The sequence below is a fragment of the Chelonoidis abingdonii genome, chromosome 10, assembly GCF_003597395.2.
Source record: "Chelonoidis abingdonii isolate Lonesome George chromosome 10, CheloAbing_2.0, whole genome shotgun sequence".
In the NCBI taxonomy this organism is placed as follows: Eukaryota; Metazoa; Chordata; order Testudines; family Testudinidae; genus Chelonoidis; species Chelonoidis abingdonii.
Window position 1 is genome coordinate 5,367,170 of NC_133778.1, and position 23,221 is coordinate 5,390,390.

General features: G+C 44.9%; 1 protein-coding gene across 7 annotated transcripts in view; it reads right to left on the minus strand.

Moving 5' to 3' along the window:
* Positions 1–2,543: 2,543 nt before the first annotated feature.
* Positions 2,544–23,221, minus strand: part of COL6A3 (collagen type VI alpha 3 chain) — a 116,280-nt gene continuing 95,602 nt past the window's right edge. For 5 of the 7 annotated variants that reach the window (XM_075069879.1, XM_075069880.1, XM_032800048.2 and 2 more), the window contains 4 exons: positions 22,928–23,107; positions 22,759–22,809; positions 4,725–4,895; positions 2,544–3,369 (listed from right to left, as the gene is read on the minus strand). In XM_075069879.1, coding sequence (XP_074925980.1) covers positions 3,329–3,369; positions 4,725–4,895; positions 22,759–22,809; positions 22,928–23,107 — 443 coding nt within the window. In that variant the 3' untranslated portion in view covers positions 2,544–3,328. The remainder of the gene's footprint in view (positions 3,370–4,724; positions 4,896–22,758; positions 22,810–22,927; positions 23,108–23,221) is intronic. The other 2 variants (XM_032800054.2, XM_032800055.2) reach the window with 2 other exon arrangements.

The window sequence follows — 23,221 nt, forward strand, 5'->3', positions numbered from 1 at the left end:
CATCGATGGAGAGTGTTGATGTCTGGTATCCGTTCATCGTGCACTGGTGTTCTCTCCTTAGGGGAGTTCGTCTAGTACTGTTCACTGCTCATAGAAATCAGGACCAGTCTGAAACTGAGAGCTCAGATGAATGCGAAAGAAAACCCTAGAAATGGTGAAAGAAAAACCCTTGTACCAGGACCCTCTGCCACCTCACCTTCTCTAGTTACATTGGCTGAGGCTGGTGAAGTTTTGCCCATATTGAAATCTGGGTTATCTCGCTACCATGGCAAGTGTAGCAATCCCCCACTCTGAAACCTCTTAACTGTTCAAGCTAATACTCGGGTTACTACTTACAGTTGTTCCAGTTGTTACACCGCCTAGGGCATGTAGCTCCCCTCTAAGCTGGTAATCCCCAGTTTTAGAAACCCTGGTTAACAGCGTGTCTACCCACCAGCAATATTCCCATAGCTGCGCGTGCGCGCTCCTCTAAGGTCCTCTCTACACCAACGTGACCTTGCCCTGAGTGCCTCCTCGAAGACCGGCCACCTCTCCGCTTCATATACGAGCCACAAGTGTAAGATGAACCCACCCGATTCCGTGCGCGAGCTTGGTCATGCGCGTTAGCTCTGGAGCTCTCGCCCGGTGGCCGCTAGGGGGGCTTAGACCGGTGCGTGAGCAATGATGCCCTCGATTAATGGTGCCTGAGGGACTCCTTGATCTTAAACAGAGAGGAAAATATGCACGCTTCCCCCCCTCCTTCTCTCTCCCTCCCAGGACTCTCCTGCGAGAGCATCCTGACACGAGAAAATTAGCCTCTCTCTTTATCCCCCTTCCCTCTTCTCCCACCAATTCCCCTGTGAATCCAGACCTGTCCCCTGGGTCTCACATGAATAAAAAAAAACAAAAAACAAATAGGTTCTTAACAAGCAAACTTAATTAAGAGAGAAAAACAGTAAAAATTATCTTGAAATTAAAATGGAATAGAGCAGGGGTTTTTTCGCTATAGGGACACTGCGGAATACCCTCCCAGCTAAGTATACAAGTACCAAATTAAAAATCCTTTCAGCAAAAAATACAAATTTGAACTCCTCCCAGCCAAATACACAATTAAACTCTTTCCAGCCAAATGCACATTGGCAAATAAAGAAAACCAAACCATAAGCATTAATACGCCTTATCTACCTAGTACTCACTATTTGGAATCTATGAGAACCTGCATCAGGCATTATTGGGAGAATTAAACCTGCGTGGCACGTCTGGTCCCTCTGAGCCCCCAGAGAGAACCAACAACAAAAACTAACAGCACACACAGAAACTTTTCCTCTCTGTTTAAGATTCAAGGAGTTTGAATCACAGTGATCTTCCAGGGTTACCCAGGGAGGGGAAGCCTGGGAGAGGCAACAGTGGGGGAAAGGGTTTTCTTTCCTTGTGTTAAGATCCAGAGGGTCTGGGTCTTGGGGGTCCCCAGGCAAGGTTCTGGGGGGACCAGAGTGTACGAGGCACTGGAATTGCTGGTTGGTGACAGCGCTACAGGTTCTAAACTGGGGATTAAGCTTAGAGGAATACATGCTGGTACCCCATCTCTTGGACGCTAAGGTTCAGAGTGGGGATTGTACCATGACAAACCCAGACATGCAAATCACACCACAGAAGGTGAGGTGGCAAGTCCTGGTACATCGCACACTGTCCTCCAGAACTGGCCGATCTGGAGCAGTGAGCAGCTGACAACTCCCAAAGGGACAGTGCAGGAGGTACGCTCCCGTTACCCATTGGGAAGGGGGTGTTGCAACTCTGCACCAATCCTGGGATTGACAGGCAGGTGACAATGCATAAAAAGTAAGGGCAGAGGTGTGTGCAAAGTTGCATTTACACACCTGGAGGCTGCTCACTGAAATCAAGGTCACTGTTCCTAGCTTGCCTGCGAGCATGGGCCAGCTGTATTTTTTACCCTAGAAGCTTCCTAAGCGTGTGAGCCTTCACCCATTGAAGTCAATGGGAGTGTAGTCACTGGCTTTAGTGGGTGCCACCTCAAACCTCAAGCCAGGGTCTTGGCTACTGAACCACACAAGAAATCAGTATTTTATGATCTTTTACAAAGCAGCATGGTCCAATGGTTATGCCATTAGACAGCAGCTCAGCAGAGCAGGGTTCTATTCCCAGTGCTGTCACTGACTTACTAGGTAAGCTTGGGCAAGTTACTTGTCCCACTATGCCTCAGTTTCTCCATCTGTACAATGAGGATAATGATATCAACTTCCTTGGTCAAGTGCTTTGAGGTTTATGGGTGAGAATTGCTTCAGAAGAGCTAAGTATTTGTATTGTTCGGTCTCTAAAATCCACGTTAAGTTCCTTGTTTTTTTATTTTGATCAGTGATTGAGGCTCTGATCCTGCAAAGACCTATGCATGTGCTATACAGGAGGTCAGACTGGATAATCTGGTGGTTCCTTCTGGCCTCAAACTCTGACTCTGACTTTATGTGCCAATGTTGGTCACGGGAGTAGTTCCACTGAAGTTAAGAAACCATCCACGATTGTAAAAGATGGCACAAAACCACGAGAGATTCAAAATCTCCAGTAGACTTTATTTAAAAGTTCTTTTGTATAGACTTCCTAAAAACAAAAACCACAATTAAAAAAAAAATCCCCAGCCCTGCAAACAAACAAAAAAGATACAACACACAACATTAGAGGAATGCCAAAAACATTCTACATCACGACTTAAAAATTCTTTAACTGAGGAGTTGGTCACAGCAGTGCATCTGTATTCAGAAATCTTGCTTTTTTTTCCTTTTCTGGTTTGATTGATCACATATGTCACAAATGCATATAGAAGAATCAGTTTGAAGTCGAATCCAGCAAGAGTAAAAACAGAATGAAAAACTGAACTGCCTGTTTATCAGAATTAATGACTCCTTTACACATAGGCTTTCCATCTAAAGTTATGCTCAGTTATGAAAATGATACAAGCAAGTACATAACAGTTGCAGTGAAATTATTTTGTCCTTATTTTCTAGACTTTACATTGCCATAAACAGGCATAATGCCAGAATCTGAAGGAAATGGTAGTTTGTAGACATGTTCAAACAAAATAATCTGCAGTGGATAACTATTACATAATGTTGAAGGCATACACTATAACCCGGACACATGTAGTACTCAGTCCACAAACAGTTTAGCACCATATTGATAGGTCATGCAGCAAAACACTCTCTTCAAGGTTTGCTTGGAATTTAAAGCATGAAATAGTACAGTGCAAGGTAGTCTATACCCTTAGCTTCTAAAGGGGTAAGTTGGCATTGGCTGACTCCTGGTTCTCTGAGAGGTATGTGTTGATATTCTGCTGTCTTTAGGTTTCTATTGTCGTGACAACCCCAGGATTAACGTGAGCTGAAATTTGAATGGAGAGAAAAAACAACATTATTGGGTGGCCAGGAGACCCTGCGCGTACAGCCCCAAACAAGGCAACATTTAGGCACTGAAAACCCCTTTTTTACAGCCTGTGTTCAGGCTATGCCGACAGCAGCTCAGGAGCAGGCCGGGGCAGATGTTGCCCTCAGAGGCAGGTGGATGGGGAGTGAGTAGGCATCCATGGAGCCCTGACCCTACCCTGAGCACATTGGCTAGTGGAGCAGCCTGGTCATGCAAGGGGTGGTGCGCTGCACCTTGCAGAGTTATTTCCCAGCAGAGCAGGGGACAACACCCTGGGGGAAATTGTTCCTGAAGCACATGCAAATCCTGGATCAGAGTGGAAACTAGAAGTGCTGATCTTTACTAGGGGCACATGCAAGGAACACAACACAGCCTTAAATATGCTGTTCCTCAAGGTCATCACCCAAGTGACCTCTCCTGAGGCCGTTTATACAAGGGTTGACTGACTACTGTAACCAGAAGATGTCCTGATATTTCTGGCCATGCCCCAGAGATATGCCTGTGGCTATCGAAGTGTGGAACACATCAAGGATGAGCTGTCATCCCAGGTCTGGGTATGACTGATGCCTTTTTTGTGTACTCTCATGTCCTAAATTAAAGAGCTACGCTATAGCACACAATATAGGGTGCTTTTTGTCCTGCCAGCTCTCTGCTGTCCTCCCTTGACCACAGATCTCTTGTACACAAATTTAATCTATAGGAAGGTAGGTGATCACAGCAAGACCCCAACTGGGATGAATGCTAATGGGCTGGGGTCTAGTGTCTTCCCCATATGCAGCAAGTCCTTCCACTAAGCTACACTCGAAATTTTGGCCCACAGCAACCAGTGGGCGGGAGCAAGACCCTTCTTGGAAGACCGGCTTCAGGAAGGATAATTCAGTACATCTGTGCCCTAATCCATAGCACACTGAAGTCAATGGAAAGACTCCCACTGACTTGAATGGGGTTTAGCTCAGGTCTTGTATGGAAAAAGGGATTGTAGTCACTGTCAGAATTGGTATCTGAGCTCCTTTACAGTCAGTTTCTGGAATGTCCACGTGATACAGGTTTTGGAGCATTCTGTAATCAGAAGCCAGTGTTTTGGTATCATATCAGAGGTGAAAATTTCCTGATGCCATAACTATTATGGACCTGACCCACAACTGGTGTAAATCAGAACAGCTCTATTGAGGTCAATGGAGTTACACCAATTTACACTAGCTGATGAGATGGCTCCATGGTCTTAAGCGATGATTAACTGCCAACACTTCCACTGCATCTCTAGCTATTGTAGCCAAATGGAGATGCGTAATGGCAGAAAGGACTCCACTTACCAGGAATGCAAACTTTTTCACATTCTTTCTGTGTGTTAAATTTGTTTTCATTTCCACCGCAGCCACCATACCAGAATCTTGCACAGCTCTTGGTCTGTGAGTCATAGTACCATTTGAGCGTGAAATTCCTGCAGGTTCCTTCTTCTTTTTGCAACCTACAGATATCTGCGACTACAAATAAACAGAGAAAGAGAGAGACTTAGCAACTGATAAATGCAACCACCACCACCACGTTTCCAGACAGACTCCTGCACTTCCATGGTTTCAGAGATACCATTTGACACAAAGACAGACATGTCCTCTCAAAAAGTGCATGCTTGGAAGACTGAGACAGATGGATTGTTGGGTACATGTGGCATGCAGGATTAGAGAGACAATCTCCTTATTACAACATACAAATGACCGGTTCAGATTATTGGTCCATCATTCCAGAGTCCTGCCAGTAGCAGCTGTTGCATCAGATAAAGGCAGAACTGCCATCACCCACCCACAATTACCTAGCCAACTATGCAGGGCCAGTGCTACCATTAAGGCAAACTAGGTGATTGCCTAGGGCATCAAGATTTGGGGGTGCCAAAAAGTGGTGCCCCCAATTTTTTTTTTACAGCGTTCCTCCCTGAGCTCGCAGTCACTGCTCCACTTCTCCCACCTCCCAGGCTTGCAGCTCCAATGAGCTGTTTGGCACCGCAAGCCTGCGAGGAGAATTAGAGCGGGGGTGGCATCCTCAAGGAGGTGGCAGAGCAGAGGTTAGCTGGGGTGGGGAGGTGCCACACGGCTCCCCGGGCGGGGAGCTATACTGGGGGGGACCTCAGGATGGGGGAGAGCTGCCACGGGGGAGGCATCTCAGGGCGGGGTGGGCACAAAGTGGAAGTTTCGCCTAGGGCACGAAACTTCCTTGCACCAGCCCTGCAACTATGCAATGTTTTCCAGGGAGGACAAAATTCATTCCTGGCCTCTGCAAGTGATCGCTTGAAGCTCTGAAGAACATGATCTGGCCAGCCCTTGTGTGGGAGCACTTCCCCTTCCCCCATGTTGCACTACTCAGGGGCTGGCCACAATCTTGATGGGAACATAGTCCCTGCTTCTTCCAAGTATCCCCAAGAATGAGGATGAGGAGAGGGCAGGGCTTTGTCTGTGTTCCCATCTGTGCCAGTCAGTGGAATTGGCTGTGGAATTGCAACAGGCTGCACTAGCATCAGTGTACGTGACCCAGTGGTGCCAGAGGGGACTGGAAACTCAAGCAGCTGTATATGCCCTATCTGCTCCCACTCTCACGCGCCTGAGGAAGAGGGAAGCTGGACATTGACTACAAACAATGCTGACCGAAAAGCCCACTTCCAATCCTTTTTAAAATCCAGGCCAGGTTGAATTCAGGCCTGCGCAGGCTAGTCTGTGTAGCGAGAGCTGCTCAGGTGTGGGAGTGAAAAAGTCTCATTCCTCAGTCCTACATTGGGAACAAACTCACATCTAGTGACGAGGGACAGAGCAACGGTGGAGTGGTGCTGGATCCTCTCCAATGGCTGTAAGCAAATTCTGCACACTGACCTCTCTAGTCTGTTCCCAAAGGACAGTATTTTCTCTCCTACTGACAAGTTTACATTTATATTTTTCCCTTCCAGTTTTCCTGGCACCAAACTGTTCTGGCTGCACAGAGCGGGCTCTCACCGAGAATGTCGCAAATGAGTCCACTAGATGTGGACACTTGTGATTGTGTGTGTGGGCAGAGGGCAATTGAAAGGGTTGTTCCTTAGCATTAGCTGTGTCTGGGTTTGGCAAGGGTGTGACATGACGGATAGCAAATTTCAAAATTAGGTGACTATATTTCTGGCCCTGATTTTGTTATAGTATCCATATTGTACGTGTGATAGAGAAACTGATCTGGAAACATTTACATCACCTTAAATAGCTCCATATAGCTATGTCGCTTTCTCACAGTAACAGGGGCATATTTTGTAAACTGTTGGAGATTGGGGTCTAGCCCCTGTCTCACTGATGTCCAGCATAGCTCAGTCAAAGGTCAGAACTCCACCATGCATTCACTACTTGGAAGCCTTCCCGATGTCAGATGGTGCCATGATTAAAGATGACGCCTCCTGGTTAGAAGTCAGCTCTCAGCCCTCATCATGTGCCATATTGGCTTGCTGTCACTGGCTGCTGAATTATCTTTCCCAAGCAAACACAGGGGAAATCCTTTGGTGAGAAGGGCTTACAGCAGTCTGTGGCGCTCGCCACCTGCACTACCCCATTTCTGCCTTAAAATACCATCTTCTCATATGTACGAAATCTGTGAATGCTACAGAGGCCATCTGAACTGAGGTAATTTGGGACATAATCCCTCTACTTTCACTTAGGGACATTGTTCTTAGACAGTGTAGGCTGAATATAACTTCTTATATTTAGTTAACTTATTATTGAATGTACCTGATATTGGGTCAGCCCGGTCCACTGAAACCAGTCGGACCTAAATATCTGCACATGGTATGTCAGGGTCAAGATGCTTTTCCTCATGGAGCCATTTCCAGAGATGTGCTATCTGCACACAAACAAGAGTCTCTGGATTTTTTTAGTGAATCATAGAATATCAGGATTGGAAGGGACCTCAGGAGGTCATCTAGTCCAACCCCTGCTCAAAGCGGGACCAATTCCCAGACAGATTTTTGCCCCGATCCCTAAATGGCCCCCTCAAGGACTGAACTCACAATCATGGTTTAGTAGGCCAATGTTCAAGCCACTGAGCTATTTCTCCCCACATATTTGCAATTTAAGCACAGTCGGGTCCTCTGATCTCCAGGTGGTGTAAATAGGTGCAACCCATGTAAATCAGCCCCATGATTTACCCTAGATGAGAGGGCTGCTCCACAGGACGACCACAGGGCAAAATTTTATGTGCAAATAATTTTTTTTTGCTGAAAAAAGCAGATTTGCATTGGCCACAATAATTTGCAGGCTCAGGCAAACTGTGGCAAGTTGTTTTGGTCAAGCAAAGAAAAAATATGGAAATGTCAAAATGATTTGTTTGGGCATTTCCGAACCAAAAACATTCTGAGTTTTCAGTCTGGAATTTCACACCATTTAAAAAAAAAAAGTTAAAAAACCCCCAAACCTTTGAAAAGTAACAAAATAGTTCATTTGACCCAAAACACTTTTGCTTCAACTTTTTTGTTTCACTCAAAAAATTGAAAAAGGTTTATTTTGGGTTGCGCCGAACCATTTTTTTTCTTCAGTTCTGTAACTGAACCAAAAAAATCACTTATGCACATGGTTCTCCATGGGACCTGATGGGATGTTAGCAAGCCTTTCCATTTACCTTCTAGTCACAGCACAGTCCTTAGTGACTCAGAGCCAGGTGTCACAGAGTGGACTCGATACACCGTCCTGGTGCAGGGGATGTATAATAGGGCGGAGGGACCCCAGGGGGGTTGGCGAGGGAAGCAGAAAGAGTTTGCAGCTTTAGCTCAATGAGATGCCCTGATCCTTCACTGGGGTCCTCTACAAAATATACTTAGGACTGGCATCAGAGTCATTGCTGGCTACAGTGTGCGCTGCCCTACCTGGAGTATAAAGGTCCACTTTTTGTCAGTATACAGCAGGGCTGCCTGCGGGGGTGGGGGGGCAAGTGGGGTAATTTGCCCTGGGCCCTGCAGGGGCCCCCACGAGAGTTTTTCAGGGCCCCTGGAGTGGGGTCCTTCACTCGCTCCGGGGGCTCTGGAAAACTCTCCTGGGACCCAGGCCCCTGGAGCTTCTTCTGCTCCGGGTCTTTGGCGGCGGGGGTCCTTCCATTCCAGAACCCGCCATTGAAGACCCCAGGCCTCCTGAATCCTCTGGGCGGCCCTAGTATACAGATACAAATCTCTTTGTTGAGGTTACAGCATAGAAGCACATACCAGACAGCGCTCCCCACCCTAGCAAGAAATGATATATTAGCCGGATAGATTCACCACCAAGACAGCCCAGGCATGGAATCGGGATTATAAAACCACAGCCTTTAATAGAAACACCATTTATCTGTTTAGCAGAACACTATTTATTTTCAATAGCCTGCCGTGTAAAAAGCACTGCCTATTTCTGAGCCGTTCACTATCAGCCACAGGCAAGACAAAATCCATGCCTTAAATGGCAGTGGTGAGGCAGGCAGAATCTAATGAGGAGACTTGGCCCTGAAGTTCCTGCACTGATCCAAGTGCAAAACGAAGGCTAATACATCTAAATACAGCCCATGGAGTAGTGAGTGCAATAGCTGATTATTTTTATCTGTACCTAATCAAAGTCACGTAGCAGCTACACTCTATCGATAGGGACAGAACTCTATGGGACCCTGACCTTTACAGTATCAGAGTCAATGGTCGTCATAAAAGTGGATTTATATTACAACTCCCATTGAAATCACTCAGAGTTAGGCACCTAAATACCTTCAAAAATCTGATCCTTGGTCATTTATTTTTCTATTTATTAAAGAATAGTTTCTCTTCCGGTTATTTGTCAGCAATGGGGGAGATCCTGGTCCTCTGCTCAGGCTCTTTGTACTACAAAGAAGAGGGACACAAAGCTGGCTTGAGGCACTCCCATTGTGCAGGCTCTGGTGCAAGGAGGTGAATTAGGGGGCAGGAGTTGTGCATTATGCCCTGGTAATCTCGGTCTGGCATAGCAGCCACTTGGAAGCCATCACCAAGGAAAGCAAGTTAGAGCAGTCCTGAAGATGCCCTAATCTGTGGGTCTAGTTGGCCTCTAGATTAAGGGGTGAAGTTTAAAATTGGCAAATAACTGTCTTTGACACTCCTCTGGGGTCCTGTGCCATGCACAGATAAGTGGGACCCAAGCATCTTCCTCAATACTTCCAGTTGTTTGTTCTTTTTGTTTCAGACTGACCTTTTCCAGCCTGCCACAGGATTAAAAATCACATGCAGCACACAAAAAAACAGAAAATAAAATCAATTAGTTGGGGCGACGAGGAAGGCTGATGTTCTAATTGTTGCAATATTTCCTCATCACTTGGGAACATGGGTAACAAATTCATCATGTGTTTATGTAGTTCATAAACAGCTGTAAGGGGGAAAGCAGGCTAAAGCTAATAAATGCCTTTCAGGGCAGGCAATATTTGTATTCAGTTTTGCAAGATGTTCACAGGATGTGAAAGCAGAAATAACTACTTTTTACATGCTTGATTTTGCATCAGATCAAGAGTACATTTTTTTTTTTAATTTAAAAGCCTTTGCCTTCCTTTCCAGTATGAAATGTAGCCTAGGCTTCTGTAAAGTGGAGTTCAACGTATAAACAGGATTTTCAAAAGTGACTAAGGATTTGAGGTAACTCAGCACTGGGGTTCCCAGCTTGAGACCCCTTAATATCAGGCCCTTCAGAAGGTGTGGTAAGTTGGACATTGAAAACTTGAGCTATTCAACTGACTAGTCACTTTCAGAAATCTTGGCCTATACACATTACACCTGCAATGTTTTCGGCGATCCTCACCCTGATTACAAATTTTAGTTAATGTTAACGAAGCACAGAAGGCCCAAAGAGTAATCCTCCTTCCCACAAAACATCCCACTGAGCTTAACAGGCCTAGCTGGCCAAGTAAGAACTAATCATGGGAATATATGATTGTGGGATCAGACCTCAGTTTGCTATAAAGCAATTCTACATCAGCATTGAGGATAAAGGACTTTTTCTCATTTAAAATGAGAGAAATCTGCTAGGGCAGTGGTTCTCAGACTTTTGTACTGGTGACCCGTTTCACACAGCAAGCCTCTGAGTGCAACAACCCTTATAAATTAAAAACACTTTTAAATATATTTAACACCATTATAAATGCTGGAGGCAAAGTGGGGTTTGGGGTGGAGGCTGACAGCTCGCGACCCCCCATGTAATAACCACATGACCCCCTGAGGGGTCCCGACCCCCAGTTTGAGAACCCCTGTGTTGGGGCTTAGTATAGTTTCTCTTCCAGTTCTTTTTAAATAACGAGAGAGCCTCCCTGCCTATTTTGTTGTTGATGTTTTGGGGGGTCAGTTTGTTTGGCTGTTTCCAGGCTTGGAGCCCTTGACGGCACCAGGGTCCCAACCTAGCAGACTGGAGGAATGAACGGACATTTGCAAGCTCGTTTCTTAAGCTTAGGCAGATCCTAAAGAACAAGACTTAATAGTCCCTAAGCTCTGTTTTGGGGAATGACCTTGAACTATGCTACTGAAACTCTGATTAGAAAACAGGTCTGGCAAAGAACTCCAGAGAAAAGATTCCAGTGGCAAGCTGATGGAAATAAATTATACTGGTAGGTCCTGGAAGCTTCTCAGGGGGTTGGAATGTTAGAATAAATCCCAGGAGATCGATTAAGGGCCTGGAGATGCAGTCATAAGCGTGCGATACATGTAAGTATCTTTATCACAAACCCATGCAATTTATCACATTGTCATCACACACACACACACACCCCCATGTACGCAGTTGTGTACTTCACGCAATTATACTTCTGACTCAGAATCTAGCATATATAAAATCAAATCTGCTCTTCATTTGAACTGTGTGTATCTGTGGGGGGGTTCCCTACCATGATGCTTTAACCTATATTAAGAGTCTCTCTGTTTTATGATCACATATCTGAGCATATCTTTGCTAAAAGAAATTCCAATGTGTCAATCGGTTCAACCGCAAACTGTCCATCCTCCCTGTCGGAATCACATTGGAAATTTGTTGGCTGCTCTGGTTAACAGTTCTCTATGGCTAATAGTTTATTGTCATGTATAATCCACTGACACTAGGAACTGCAATGCTGAGATAGGAGAAAGTTTTAAAAATACTCTTCTAGTGCTTGCCATTTCTATCCATTGTGCCCTAGAAGTCTGCAATCAATACAGATCTTTCAATTCAGCTTTGTTGATGGACTTCTGCAGCCAAAAGCTTTTCCAGGCCTTTGGGAGAGGAGGGTGTTGTCTTAAAAATCAACACTCCAACTCACTACTTTTTGCATTCCAATCATAGATTCATAGATTCAAAGACTCTAGGACTTGAAGGGACCTCAAGAGCTCATTGAGTCCGGGCCCCTGCCCTCATGGCAGGACCAAATACTGTCTAGACTATCCCTGATAGACATTTATCTAACCTACTCTTAAATATCTCCAGAGATGGAGATTCCACAACCTCCCTAGGCAATTTATTCCAGTGTCCAACCACCCTGACAGTTAGGAACTTTTGTCCTAAGGCCAACCAAATTCTCCGGCGTCAGTTAAGCCCAGTGCTCCTTGTTCTAAATCATTTAGAGGCTAAGGTGAACAATTTCTCAGCCTCCTCCTGATGACAGCCCTTATTAGATAGCGGAAACTGCTACATGTCCCCTCTCAGTCGTCTCTTGCCAAACTAAATAAAACCCAATTTTCAGCCTTCCCAGAGGTCAGGTTCTCAAGCCAGGTAATCATTCTTAATGCCTCTCCATCTCCCACATCTGTCTTGAAAGTGCGTGGCCGCCAGAACGGACAGCAGACTCCAGCTGAGGCCGAAACCAGTGCAGAAGTAAGCGGAAGAATGGATTCTGGTGTCTGTTTACAACACACCTGTAAGGCATCCCAGAAGCACGTTTGCTTTTTTGGCACACAGGATCACACTGTTTGACTCCAATATTACTGGGCCACTATGACCCCGAGATCTCGTCTGCCAACGCCTGCCCTGACAGGCGTCCTTCCATCGTAAGTGGAAACTGATGTCCTTCCTAAGTGAGCACTTTGCAATTTGTCTATGAACTCAGCCGGTTACGCAAGCCATTTCTCCAATTTGTCTAGAGCATTGAATTTTGACCCTGGCTTCCAAAGCAGTTGTCCCTCCCAGTTGGTAGCGCTGCAACACTTAATAAGTGACGTTCCTATGCCAACATTGAAGTGTGAAGAAAAAAAGAAAAAAAACAAAGAACAAGAAAGCCCGGGGGTCAAACTCGCACTGTGTTGATACTTTCCAGCAGAGGGGAGCGCATTAATAACACCTCTGAGACAGTTATCCAGCCAGTTATGCACCCACGCTTAAGTAAGCCCCATCTAAAATGTATTGCCCTAGTTATGATAAGGAACATGCGAACCATATCAAAGGCCACGAAAGTCAGGATACCACATCCAACCGCTTCCCCTTATCCACAAGATCGTGTATCCTATCAAAGAAAGCGATCAGATTGTTGACACGATGTGTCTTACAAAATCCAGCTGGCTAATGTCCTAGTCACCTTACCCAACCTGCCACGTGTTTGCAGATATGCTTAAGTTACTGCTCCAATTATCTGTCCGGGCACAGAAGTAAACTAACTGGTCTGTAGTTTCCTTGGGTTGTTTAGGTCCCTTGTATAGATGGCACGAGAGGGGCCCTGTTCCAGCTGCCGGAGATCTCTCCTGTCGCCCATGACTTCCAAAGAGAATAGCTACAGGGCTCAGAGACCCCCAGTAACTCCCTCGGATAGAGGAGGATTCATCAGCACTGGTGACGCAGGCATCTAACTGGTCTAAGTGATGTTTACTTGCTCTTTTTTATTATCTTCAGAAACCGACCCCTCCCATAAGCATTCACTAGTAGACATGCTTCAAGACTTCTCAGTGAAGACCGAAACAAAGAAGTCATAAGCATCGCTGCCATGCCAAGTTTCCGGTTACTGTTTTCCCTCCTCACTGACAGCAGTGGGCCGATACCCGTCTTGGTCTCCTCTTGCTCTAATGGATGGAAAAAAGGTCTTCTGGTCCCTTTATCCCTAGCTATTGGAGCTCATTTGTCTTTGCCTTTCTAATCTTGCCCCCTGCATTCCTGGTGAGGGGCCTATATCAGCCTTGGAAGCTGAACCTAAGTGGCCCAGGTTTGAAGATGAACTCCTTGTATTTTGTAGGTCATCAATGACTGCTGGGTAAGCCAATGGGGTCGTTGCCAGCATGTCGTCTCCGACCCATCGAATAGCTTGCTTTGGGCCCTAATAAGTGGCCCTTTGAAGAACTGCCAACTCTCCTCAGTTGTCTTTCTCCTCAGTCTTGATTCCCATGGGACCTTACATATCAGCTCTCTGAGCTTACCAAAATCTGCCTTCCTGAAATCCATGGTCTCTATTTTGCTGTACTCCCTTCTGCCCTTCCTTAGAATCAACCAAAGTCAAGTATAAAAGCCAGCACTTACACACACAAAAATCAATCTACTCCAAATTCTGGTGCTCCGTTATGGAATCCAGCTGGTGAAAAGCTGTCTGGTCATGGTATGTGTAGGTAGGTAGTTTTCTGCAGCATAGAGTCTACATAGTTAGGTTGCACCCTCTCCTCCTTTTTAAGACTAACAGTGAGTCAGCGAATATTCTAGATCAGTTGATACACTGTAAAAGTCAACTACTGTTTTACTTTGTACACAACAAATTTCAAATTCAACTTCAGGATTGTTTCTTCTGTACCGTAGCTGAAGATTTATGAAACTCTGTATGTTGATAATGTAGAATAACAACAGCTTGTGGTTATTACATGGACCAAAAAATACAGGAGAATCTTAAGAGTTTTGGAAAGAAGGAAGGGACTGATTGTCAAAGGAACTCTGGTTTCAATCAGATGCCATGTGGACACACATCACCCTGGAAGATCAGAGCCTTAATGGGTACAGGTGCTAGAAATGAGTCCTTTTGTATATTGTTGATGGGGCCCACTTGTTCTTTTTGATGTAGCACTTTGTACACAGACACAACCTCAGTGGTCGGAGAAGAGGTTTCTTCTTCTAGTGCCTTTCGTTAAAACTCTCTGGAGCTACCTGCTTTTTGAAAGCATCATGTAGGTAATATTTTTGTGCTCACTTTCTTACCTCTTCTTTATGTGTTACAGAGCCTTATTAGTAAGCCCAGATCCAAAGCAACCATCCTCTCTGCTTGTTAAATTAGTTCCTGACCATAGAATATCAGGGTTGGAAGGCACCTCAGGAGGTCATCTAGTTCAACCCCCTGCTTGAAGCAGGACCAATCCCCAAACAGTTTTTTTTTTAAACACTCCAGTTCCTTAAATGGCCCCCTCAAGAACTGAGCTCACAACCCTGGATTTAGCAGGCTAATGCTCAACCAACTGAGATATTCCTGCCCCCCAGTTTGACTTGCTTCTTTGTTTCTTCTTTCATAGTGAGGGAGTTTTCATTTCAGTGTCAGTTGGAGGGATATACTGTGTGTTAGTCTTCATAGTTAGCCTCTATCTTTTCATCTTGGGTAGTTGATCGTTGTTCATCGATTCCACGTTATTTTAGTGGCTCTCTCAGAAAGGCCATTTGGGGGCAATCATTACACTCAGCCCAGACTCAGATGCAAACCTAGAAGTTAGAAGATGTAGCATTCCTTGCATATGCTTCATCATATATCTTTGCAGTCCCTGGGCCCTTAGTATTTATGGGAGTGTCTAATGTAGTGCCCTGCGCGGATACAACTTGATACCCACGGACAGAAATTGGTATCCACGGAACTGCAGGGCTCTCCAGGAACCACAGCAGTGAAAGGAGCAGAACGTGGGGCCGCCGTTCCCAGGAGCCAGCACCCTGTCCCAACAGCTCCTCCAGCATGGCTGTACCAGTACCGGCCGCAGAACTGTGGTCCGGCAGGGCTGTACCACCCCAGGCCTTCCATGCAGCTGTCTGCATCTCCTGTCTGGGGGCGTGTGTGCTGTTTGAACACAAGAGCACAACCAGGGACAGCTGCCGGTGGTCCTGTTGCCCACCCCACGTTCTGCTCCTTTCGCCGCTGTGGTTCCCGGGATAGCTCTGCAGTTCTGCAGATACTGATTTCTATCTGCTGATATCTGCATCCGCAGGAATAAAATTGTATCTGTGCAGGGCTCTAGTCTAATGGATGTTTATAGCACTGTCTCCTAATCCAGAGATTCAGGGAGCCATTTAGGTGTTTGCTTATTTCAATGATTTACTGTAATTAGGGCCCTACCAAATACACGACCGTGAAAAATGCATCACGGACCATGAAATCTCTTCTTCCCCGTGAAATCTGGCTATTGTGAGCAGGGGGAGGCAGTATTGCCGCCCTTCTTTCTGCACTGGCTTCACAGCTGGGTGGCTGGAGAGTGGTGTCTAGTGGGAACCATGTGACTTATCCAACCAATGCACAACTAACCAACATATCTTGGAGCGTGAATATTGAACTTTTGCAGTGATCTGTTCATGAACAATACATGCAAGGAAATCCTGCTCAGAGCTAGTCCAGAATGCTAAATTATGCACCGTGAATGATTTACAGTACTCTGTGCTTTAATTCTGACTCAGAGTGATATTCCCAAAGATTTGGCTATAGCAGATAGCAAAACAGTGTCTCTCCAGTTTTCCTATCAGGCTAAATTGACTTTGACTGTTACACAATGGCACCTCTGCTCTAAAGTGATACTTTCTTATCAATCCAGTCCTTGCCATAGTCCTCTAGGAGCATTTTTAAACCTCCTTCTCTGATTAGCTTTCCACAATACACAGCATTTTCGTTGCTAATAAGTGATATTATCTGGTCATGTGTCAGGTTCTGGACTGTGCAGTAATTTGCAGAGGTGCTGACCCTGTCTTCCCTTTGCTCTGTTTTCAGTACTAGTTAAATCTTTTAATTTCTTTCATGCATTTTCCTGGCTCCATCTCCAGGCAATGGATTATAACCTTCAGTTCTTGAGAGACTCTAGGTCGAGCCAACCTCCCATTGACTTTTAGAGAACACTGAAGAGTTAAACCGAGAGTAAAAGCTGTGTTATCTGGCACTTTACCAACCAGAAAGCTCTATAAACCAGCATTTCTGATTTTCATAGAACATCCAGTTTATAGTCTGGTTGGTGTGGGACCAGCAGGCTCCCTCCCTGGCTCCACTTGGCTCCCCAAAAGTGGTGACATGTCCCTGCTGCTTCTAGGCAGAGGAATGGACACGAGGGGTTTGGAGTGCGGGAGGGGATGCAGGACATGGGCCCTGGGAGTTTGGGTGCGGGAGGGGGTCCGAGGTGCTGGATCTGGACAGTGCTCACCTTGGACAGTTCCCTGCAAGTGGCAACACATCCCAGCTGCTCCTAGGCAGAAGAGTGGGTAGGCAGCTCTGAGTGTTGCCCCTACCCCACCCCAAGGCCAATGGGATCTGTGGGGACGGTGCCTGGATCAGGCACCCCACACCCCCTGCCATGTCCCAACCCCCAGTCCTGAGGCCTCTCTCATACCCAAACTCCTTCCCTCTTAGTTGACTGGAATTTTTTACTTACCAGCACCCCCAATTCTCTCAACATGCTGGATAAATTGGAAAGAGTCCAGCAGAGGGCAACAAAAATGATTAGGGGGCTGGAGCACATGACTTATGAGGAGAGGCTGAGGGAACTGGGATTGTTTAGTCTGCAGAAGAGAAGAATGAGGGGAGATTTGATAGCTGCTTTCAACTACCTGAAAGGGAGTTCCAAAGAGGGTGGATATAGACTGTTCTCAATGGTGGCAGATGACAGAACAAGGAGCAAAGGTCTTAAGTTGCAGTGGGGGAGGTCTAGTTTGGATATTAGGAAACACTATTTCACTAGGAGTGTGGTGAAGCACTGGAATCGGTTACCTAGGGAAGTGGTGAAATTTCCTTCCTTAGAGGTTTTTAAGGCCCGGCTTGACAAAGCCCTGGCTGGGCTGATTTAGTTGGGAATTGGTCCTGCTTTGAGCAGGGGGTTGGACTAGATGACCTCCTGAGGTCCCTTCCAGCCCTGAGATTCTATGATTCTGTGATAACAAAGCTTTTACTCTACTTGAGGCCTTGATTCAGCAAAGCTTCCCTGTCCAGGAAAGCACTAACGCACACGACTGAAGTTAAGCCCTTGGTGCTTCAGCAGAGGATGTGAAGATCTTGTTTTTGTGCCGTTATTTGGGCTTCATCTATGTTGCTTACACAATTGATATCCTTTCCTCTGTTCCAGCTTTTGTCCTTTGCGTGATAGTTTTGCATTCTCCAGGATATTTTTCCTTTGTTGTTTTCTACTTTCTGTGGCTAATTAGCTTCTTATTTACACAAGTCTCCGTGTGCCTCCTACGATCTTGTTAGCCTTTCTTTCTTTTGTCTGTTTCACAGCAGCTCTTGCCATTCATTCTGCATTCTTTCTCAATTTTCCTAACCATAGCTAATATCTTCTGTGAATATTTTAAGAGCAGTTGTTTTACAGGGAGTCTGTGCCAACTATCTGTTAGTCCAGGGGACTGAGAACCAGAGGACTTTAGTTTAATCTGACTTGATGTAATCTTGGGCAAGTAATTTACTCTCTTGCTAAAATAAGGCTACCACTCACCTTAGTAAAGTACACTGATGTTCCTGGATAAAAGGTGTTCTGTAAGTAACGTCAGCTATATTCTGACCCTTTTTCAAACTCCATTCGCCAGCCTCATGCACCACATTCCCTTCAGGATCTTCCCCTGTGGCTAAACTTTGAATTTTTCTTATGTCAGGGTGTCTACAGGCTCAATTGTGCAGTATGCTAAGCACTCGTCTGAGCCACTGAGTAATCTCAACTCCCACTGTGGTCAACGGGAGTTCTGCTTGAGTAAGGAGTGCTTCTTTTGACTCACTCTGATTTCTCATATGTCCACCATGTGAATTTCAAGTGTGGGAAAACTGTGCTATTAATGAGTAAATCATTCAAACAGTTGACCGAATTCTTATGAGTAGTTTAGGCACCAGGACTCTAACTAGTTTCAGTGCATCTAACTGGTGCCTGGGGGTGGCACGGATCAACATTCATGTCGCACCAGGTCTGGGCCAGGCAAGCTAATGATCCAACCAGTGGATCAAATTCAGTGATGAATCCTGGTCACATGCTACCTGAGACAAGTTGCGCATATGCTAAGAGGAAGATTTGTGTCTAATGCTTGCAGTAGACAAAAAATTACCCAGACAAGCTGGGTCTGGTCACAGTGTTATGTTCTGAATTTTGTTCAGACCTCCTAATTAACTGAAATGGGCTTTAAACTGTGGCCATATAGCACATAATTGAAAAAGAGGAGGTGGCCACCGTGAGTCATGGCTTTAATTGATCCCGTCTCACACAGAAATGTATGACTGGAATGCTAGGCTTGGACTGCTGCTGTTTAGATTTGTTTAGACCTTTCATACTTAAAACATATGGAGATGGTCCTGAAGCAGAGCTCTATATCCAAAAAATCCTAAAGTTTGGCTGGGTTTGGAATCTCACGTATATCCCAGTTTTGCAGCTGTTCTTCATCTCTTTGCACCAAAATCCATGATCCAACCCCTCTCCTTCCCCGCTCCAAATATCAGTGTCTGAAATTTGGTGCTGACTTTGGTATCTCAGACCCATCTCTTTTTTTCAATCAAAGATTCAGGCTGAAGTTTGCAGAGGGAAGAGAGTCTAACTAAAACTTGCAAATAAAAAGAAGAATTCTCCTGGAGAACTGTGGAGATAAATGTCTGTCTGCCATAAAGGGGGCCTCTTCATTGCTTTTCTTGTCAAGCTGCTGTGGACTGTCTGCAGAGTAATAATGCCAAGTTTAGGAATCATAGAATTGTAGGACTGGAAGGGACTTTGAGAGGTCATTGAGTCCAGTCTCCTGCACTCAAGGCAGGACTAAGTATTATCTAGACCTTCCCTGACACGTGTTTGTCCAACCTGCTCTTAAAAATCCCCAATGATGGAGGTTCCACAACCTCCCTAGGCAATTTATTCCAGTGCTTAACCACCCTGATAGTTGGGAAGTTTTTCCTAAAGTCCAACCTAAACCTCCCTTGCTGCAATTTGAGCCCATTGCTTCTTGTCCTATCCTCAGAAGTTAAGGAGAACAATTTTTTTCCTCCTCCTGGTAACAACCTTTTATGTATTTGAAATGTTACTTTAGCCTAAGAAACAAAATTCACTAGAAACATCACCAAGGGACATCAGAAACCCAATCAATGCATAACCAATATAACATAGAAAAAGATCTCATTTGGCAAATCTATTTATTCAGGCCCTGATTCAGCAAGGCCTCTCTATTCAACAAAGTCCTTAAGCACATACTTAACTTTAAGTCAATGGGATTTCAGTACTTTCTTAAAGTTAAGAATGAGTTTAAATGCTTTGCTGAACAGGAATGGAGTTAAGGATGTGCTGACGTGCCTAGCTGAATCGAAGCCAGAAAATGCTTCCACACTAGCAATATGCTCCCTTTGGCTCGGCGTTCTCAAACCATAGTCCGCAGATCATTGTTTCTCTCCAGAGTTTAGAGAGTTAGTGACGGGACACAACCTATTTCTAATATAAAGGACTCGATAATCCATTTGGCGCAACAAACTGTCAATCTAGACATTTCTGCAGTTCTCTTTGGCATGCTCCTCTGGTGTATTTCCACTAGGAAATCCACATAGGAGTTCATGTTCATCGATTCCAAGGCCAGAAGGGACGACTGTGATCCTCAGGTCTGACCTCCTATGCAACACAGGCCACAGAACTTGCCTGAATTAATTCCTGTTTCAGCTAGAGTAGATCTTTCCTAAATACAACCAGTCTTGATTTAAAAACGGTAAGTGATACAGAATCCACCACAGCCCTTGGTTAGTTGTTCCAGTGGTTAACGACGTTCATGGTTAAACTTATTTCTAGCCTGAATTGTCTAACTCCACCTTCCAGCCCCGGCATCTTGGCTCATACCTTTGTCTGCTAGACTGAAGAGTCATTATCAAATTTCTGTTCCCCCTGTGGGTACTTACAGACTGTGATCTCAAGTGGTCAAAACTCATGACCAGCCCTCACCCCCAATGGGATTGGCTGAAACACTGTAAGATTTAAAACTAAATAAATAAATGTGGGCATTCTTTTTATTTGTTTTTTGTGTTTTGAGTCTTTATCATGCACTTGGATCACATTTTGAAGTATTTCTCTGCCACCATGAGGGCTAGAAACTTTCTTTTTAAAAAGGAAATATGAAAGCCAAGATTCCCAAGTAATCTTGTAATTGCAGAAGCTGCAGTATTCAGGAACGCATCTAATAACATGACACTTACATTTAAATCATGGCAGTTGGTCTCTAGAGGTAGTCAGGAATTTTCCAGCAGAATGATTTGCTGGTGGACAATTCAGTTTCTGCAGAATTGAAATTTTCCCCTACAAAATTCATCCTGATTTGGGATGATTTTTTGTTCAAAAACTCAACATTTTTGCATTACTGAAAGGGGAGGTTACTTATCTGTAACTGGAGGTTCTTCGAGGTGTGCGGTCCCTATGTATATTTCACACACAGCGACCATCATTTGAAGAAAAATCCCATTTCCCAGATGGCTCTATTGGCCACATTGCATGTTGCCTCTAGCAATTGGATTAGATGACCTCCCAAGGTCCCTTTGAGCCCTTCATTGCTGTGGTTCCTTGGCGTTAGCTTCCTTCCTGGGTTTGTCTCCCCTCTCAGAGAGTGGGCTGGAGACAGGGCTCCATCAGTGCTGGCAGGACTCTGTTCTATTCAGGTTTTTGTCCTATGACCATCGCTATGGAGGAGGAAATCTGTTGTGCATTGATCTTCAAGATCCCATGCAATATAGGCTACACCCTCTGTCCAGTCTACAAAGCTGCAAACCCCCACAGTAGAGCAGAGGAAATTGCTTAAGAAGAACATCGCAGTTTTCTAGTGTGGGTCCCCCTCCCATTTCTTGCAGGTTTTTCCACATAAGGGGAACATCTGGACTCAAGACTCAAGCAATGAGGAATATTAAGTATTTCAGTTAAAGAAAAGTGTACAGATCCACGTTACTTTACTCCTGGGAGAATTCTGCTCCCTTTGGGGGGCAGAGAATTCATACATTTTGCAGATTTCTTGGCCCCTCCACAGAAAAATGGGGGAGCCAAGAAATCTGTGGGGAACACAGGCCCCTTTCCTGGCAGCCTGGACAAGTCTGTTGGGAACAGCCGATAGCAGAGAGCAGATTACCATGCAGGGGAGGAGGGATGCTGAGCGACTGTGCCTGAGTCCCTGGAGAGAGAGACTCTGTCTCTTTCGCTCTCCCTCGCTGCATCCCAGGCTTGGAGGCCTAGGGCGGTGTGAAGCAGGCTCTGTCCCTGAGGCAGAACAGACCGTAACAACTAAGCAGGCAGGCTGCTAATGTTCCCACTGTTAGTGAATTGTTCCTGTTCTTAGTCAACTGAGGCTCCTTTACCTTGCCAGAGTGGTGCAAAGGAGGCTTATTGTAAATGACAGTAACGGAATCATCAGCTAGGAAGGTCTATGTGCTTTCTCCCGTTTTACCTGTGCCATAGAGGCACAATGGGGTTAGATTACGGCTCAGGGTCTATTTTACTTATCCATTTAAAAAAAAATACAGGACAATTATTAACAAAACTGTATAACTTTCATGTATGAAAGTCTGGACCATATAACGTTACAGTCTACTTTACAGAACACCGAACACAAGTAATGTAATTCAAATGAAAATCCTGGATTATAACTGGATTGCAGGGTATTATTTACCAAGTATTTGTAACTTAACTTTCATGTGTTTAGGAAATCCTGAACAGTTATCACGATTTTTTTTCTGTATGGTCGTTTAAATAAATTACCAAAATAAGTGAAACTGGTGTGATTATAAGGCATTATTTTGACAAATAAAATATGCAGAATTTTCCATTTTTGACAGAATTTTGGATTTTTTGGTGCAGAATTTTTGACTTTTTTGGCACAGAATTCCCCCAGGAGTAACTATTTGCATAAAAGCAAACGCGTACCACAGAGTGATGACATTAGTTAGGGACACAGTTACCAGGGGACAACACAACAGTGCTAACACGAGTTTCCTTGTGATTGCAATGCTCTCCAATTCAGTGACTATATACTTATCATGAAATAAACGACCCCATTTTGCTGTAACTACTCGTAATTAACTCATGCCAACACTGCGTTTCTGGATGCAACATGAGGCATGCCGAAAGCGTGTCCATGCAAAGCACATGATGAGATCCTCTCAGCTGGTCAAGTGGACAAGTGAAAAAAACACTTTCTGGTTACATTTGCCCTAGTCCCACAGTGGCAAAGCTTGCAACAGAAGTGGCCAGAGCAGTGAGATTAAATGCAGGATCTGCTGCATTTGTGCTTTTACCTGGCAATAATCTTTTCTCAAGGGGTGGTTGCTGCATGACTTTCTCAGCTGCTGTAGGGGGAAAAAGTGTTTGGGGTTTTGTTTCTAAACCAAAATTTCTTGCCGATCTAAAATTTTATTTGACAATACTATAAAAGAGCAAAAATGGTTAACCCCGTGTGGTACTTACATGGCTTCAAGCATCTGCTAATGCAATCAGCTTCTGTCTCAAATCTATTGGCATTACCGCCGCACCCACCATACCAAATCTGGGTGCAGATCTTGTTTTTGTAGTCAAAGAACCACATAACCTGATACTCCTTGCACTGTGTGCCCATGTCAAAATCCAGCAAGCAAGGATCTGTCAAATCTGAATTTCAAAATGTGCAAACATTAAATGACTCTGAAAGGGTTAAAAGCTGAAAAGGCAAAGAAAGCAAAAAAAATCAAGCATTTAAAAAAATTATCAGTAGAACTGGGCCTG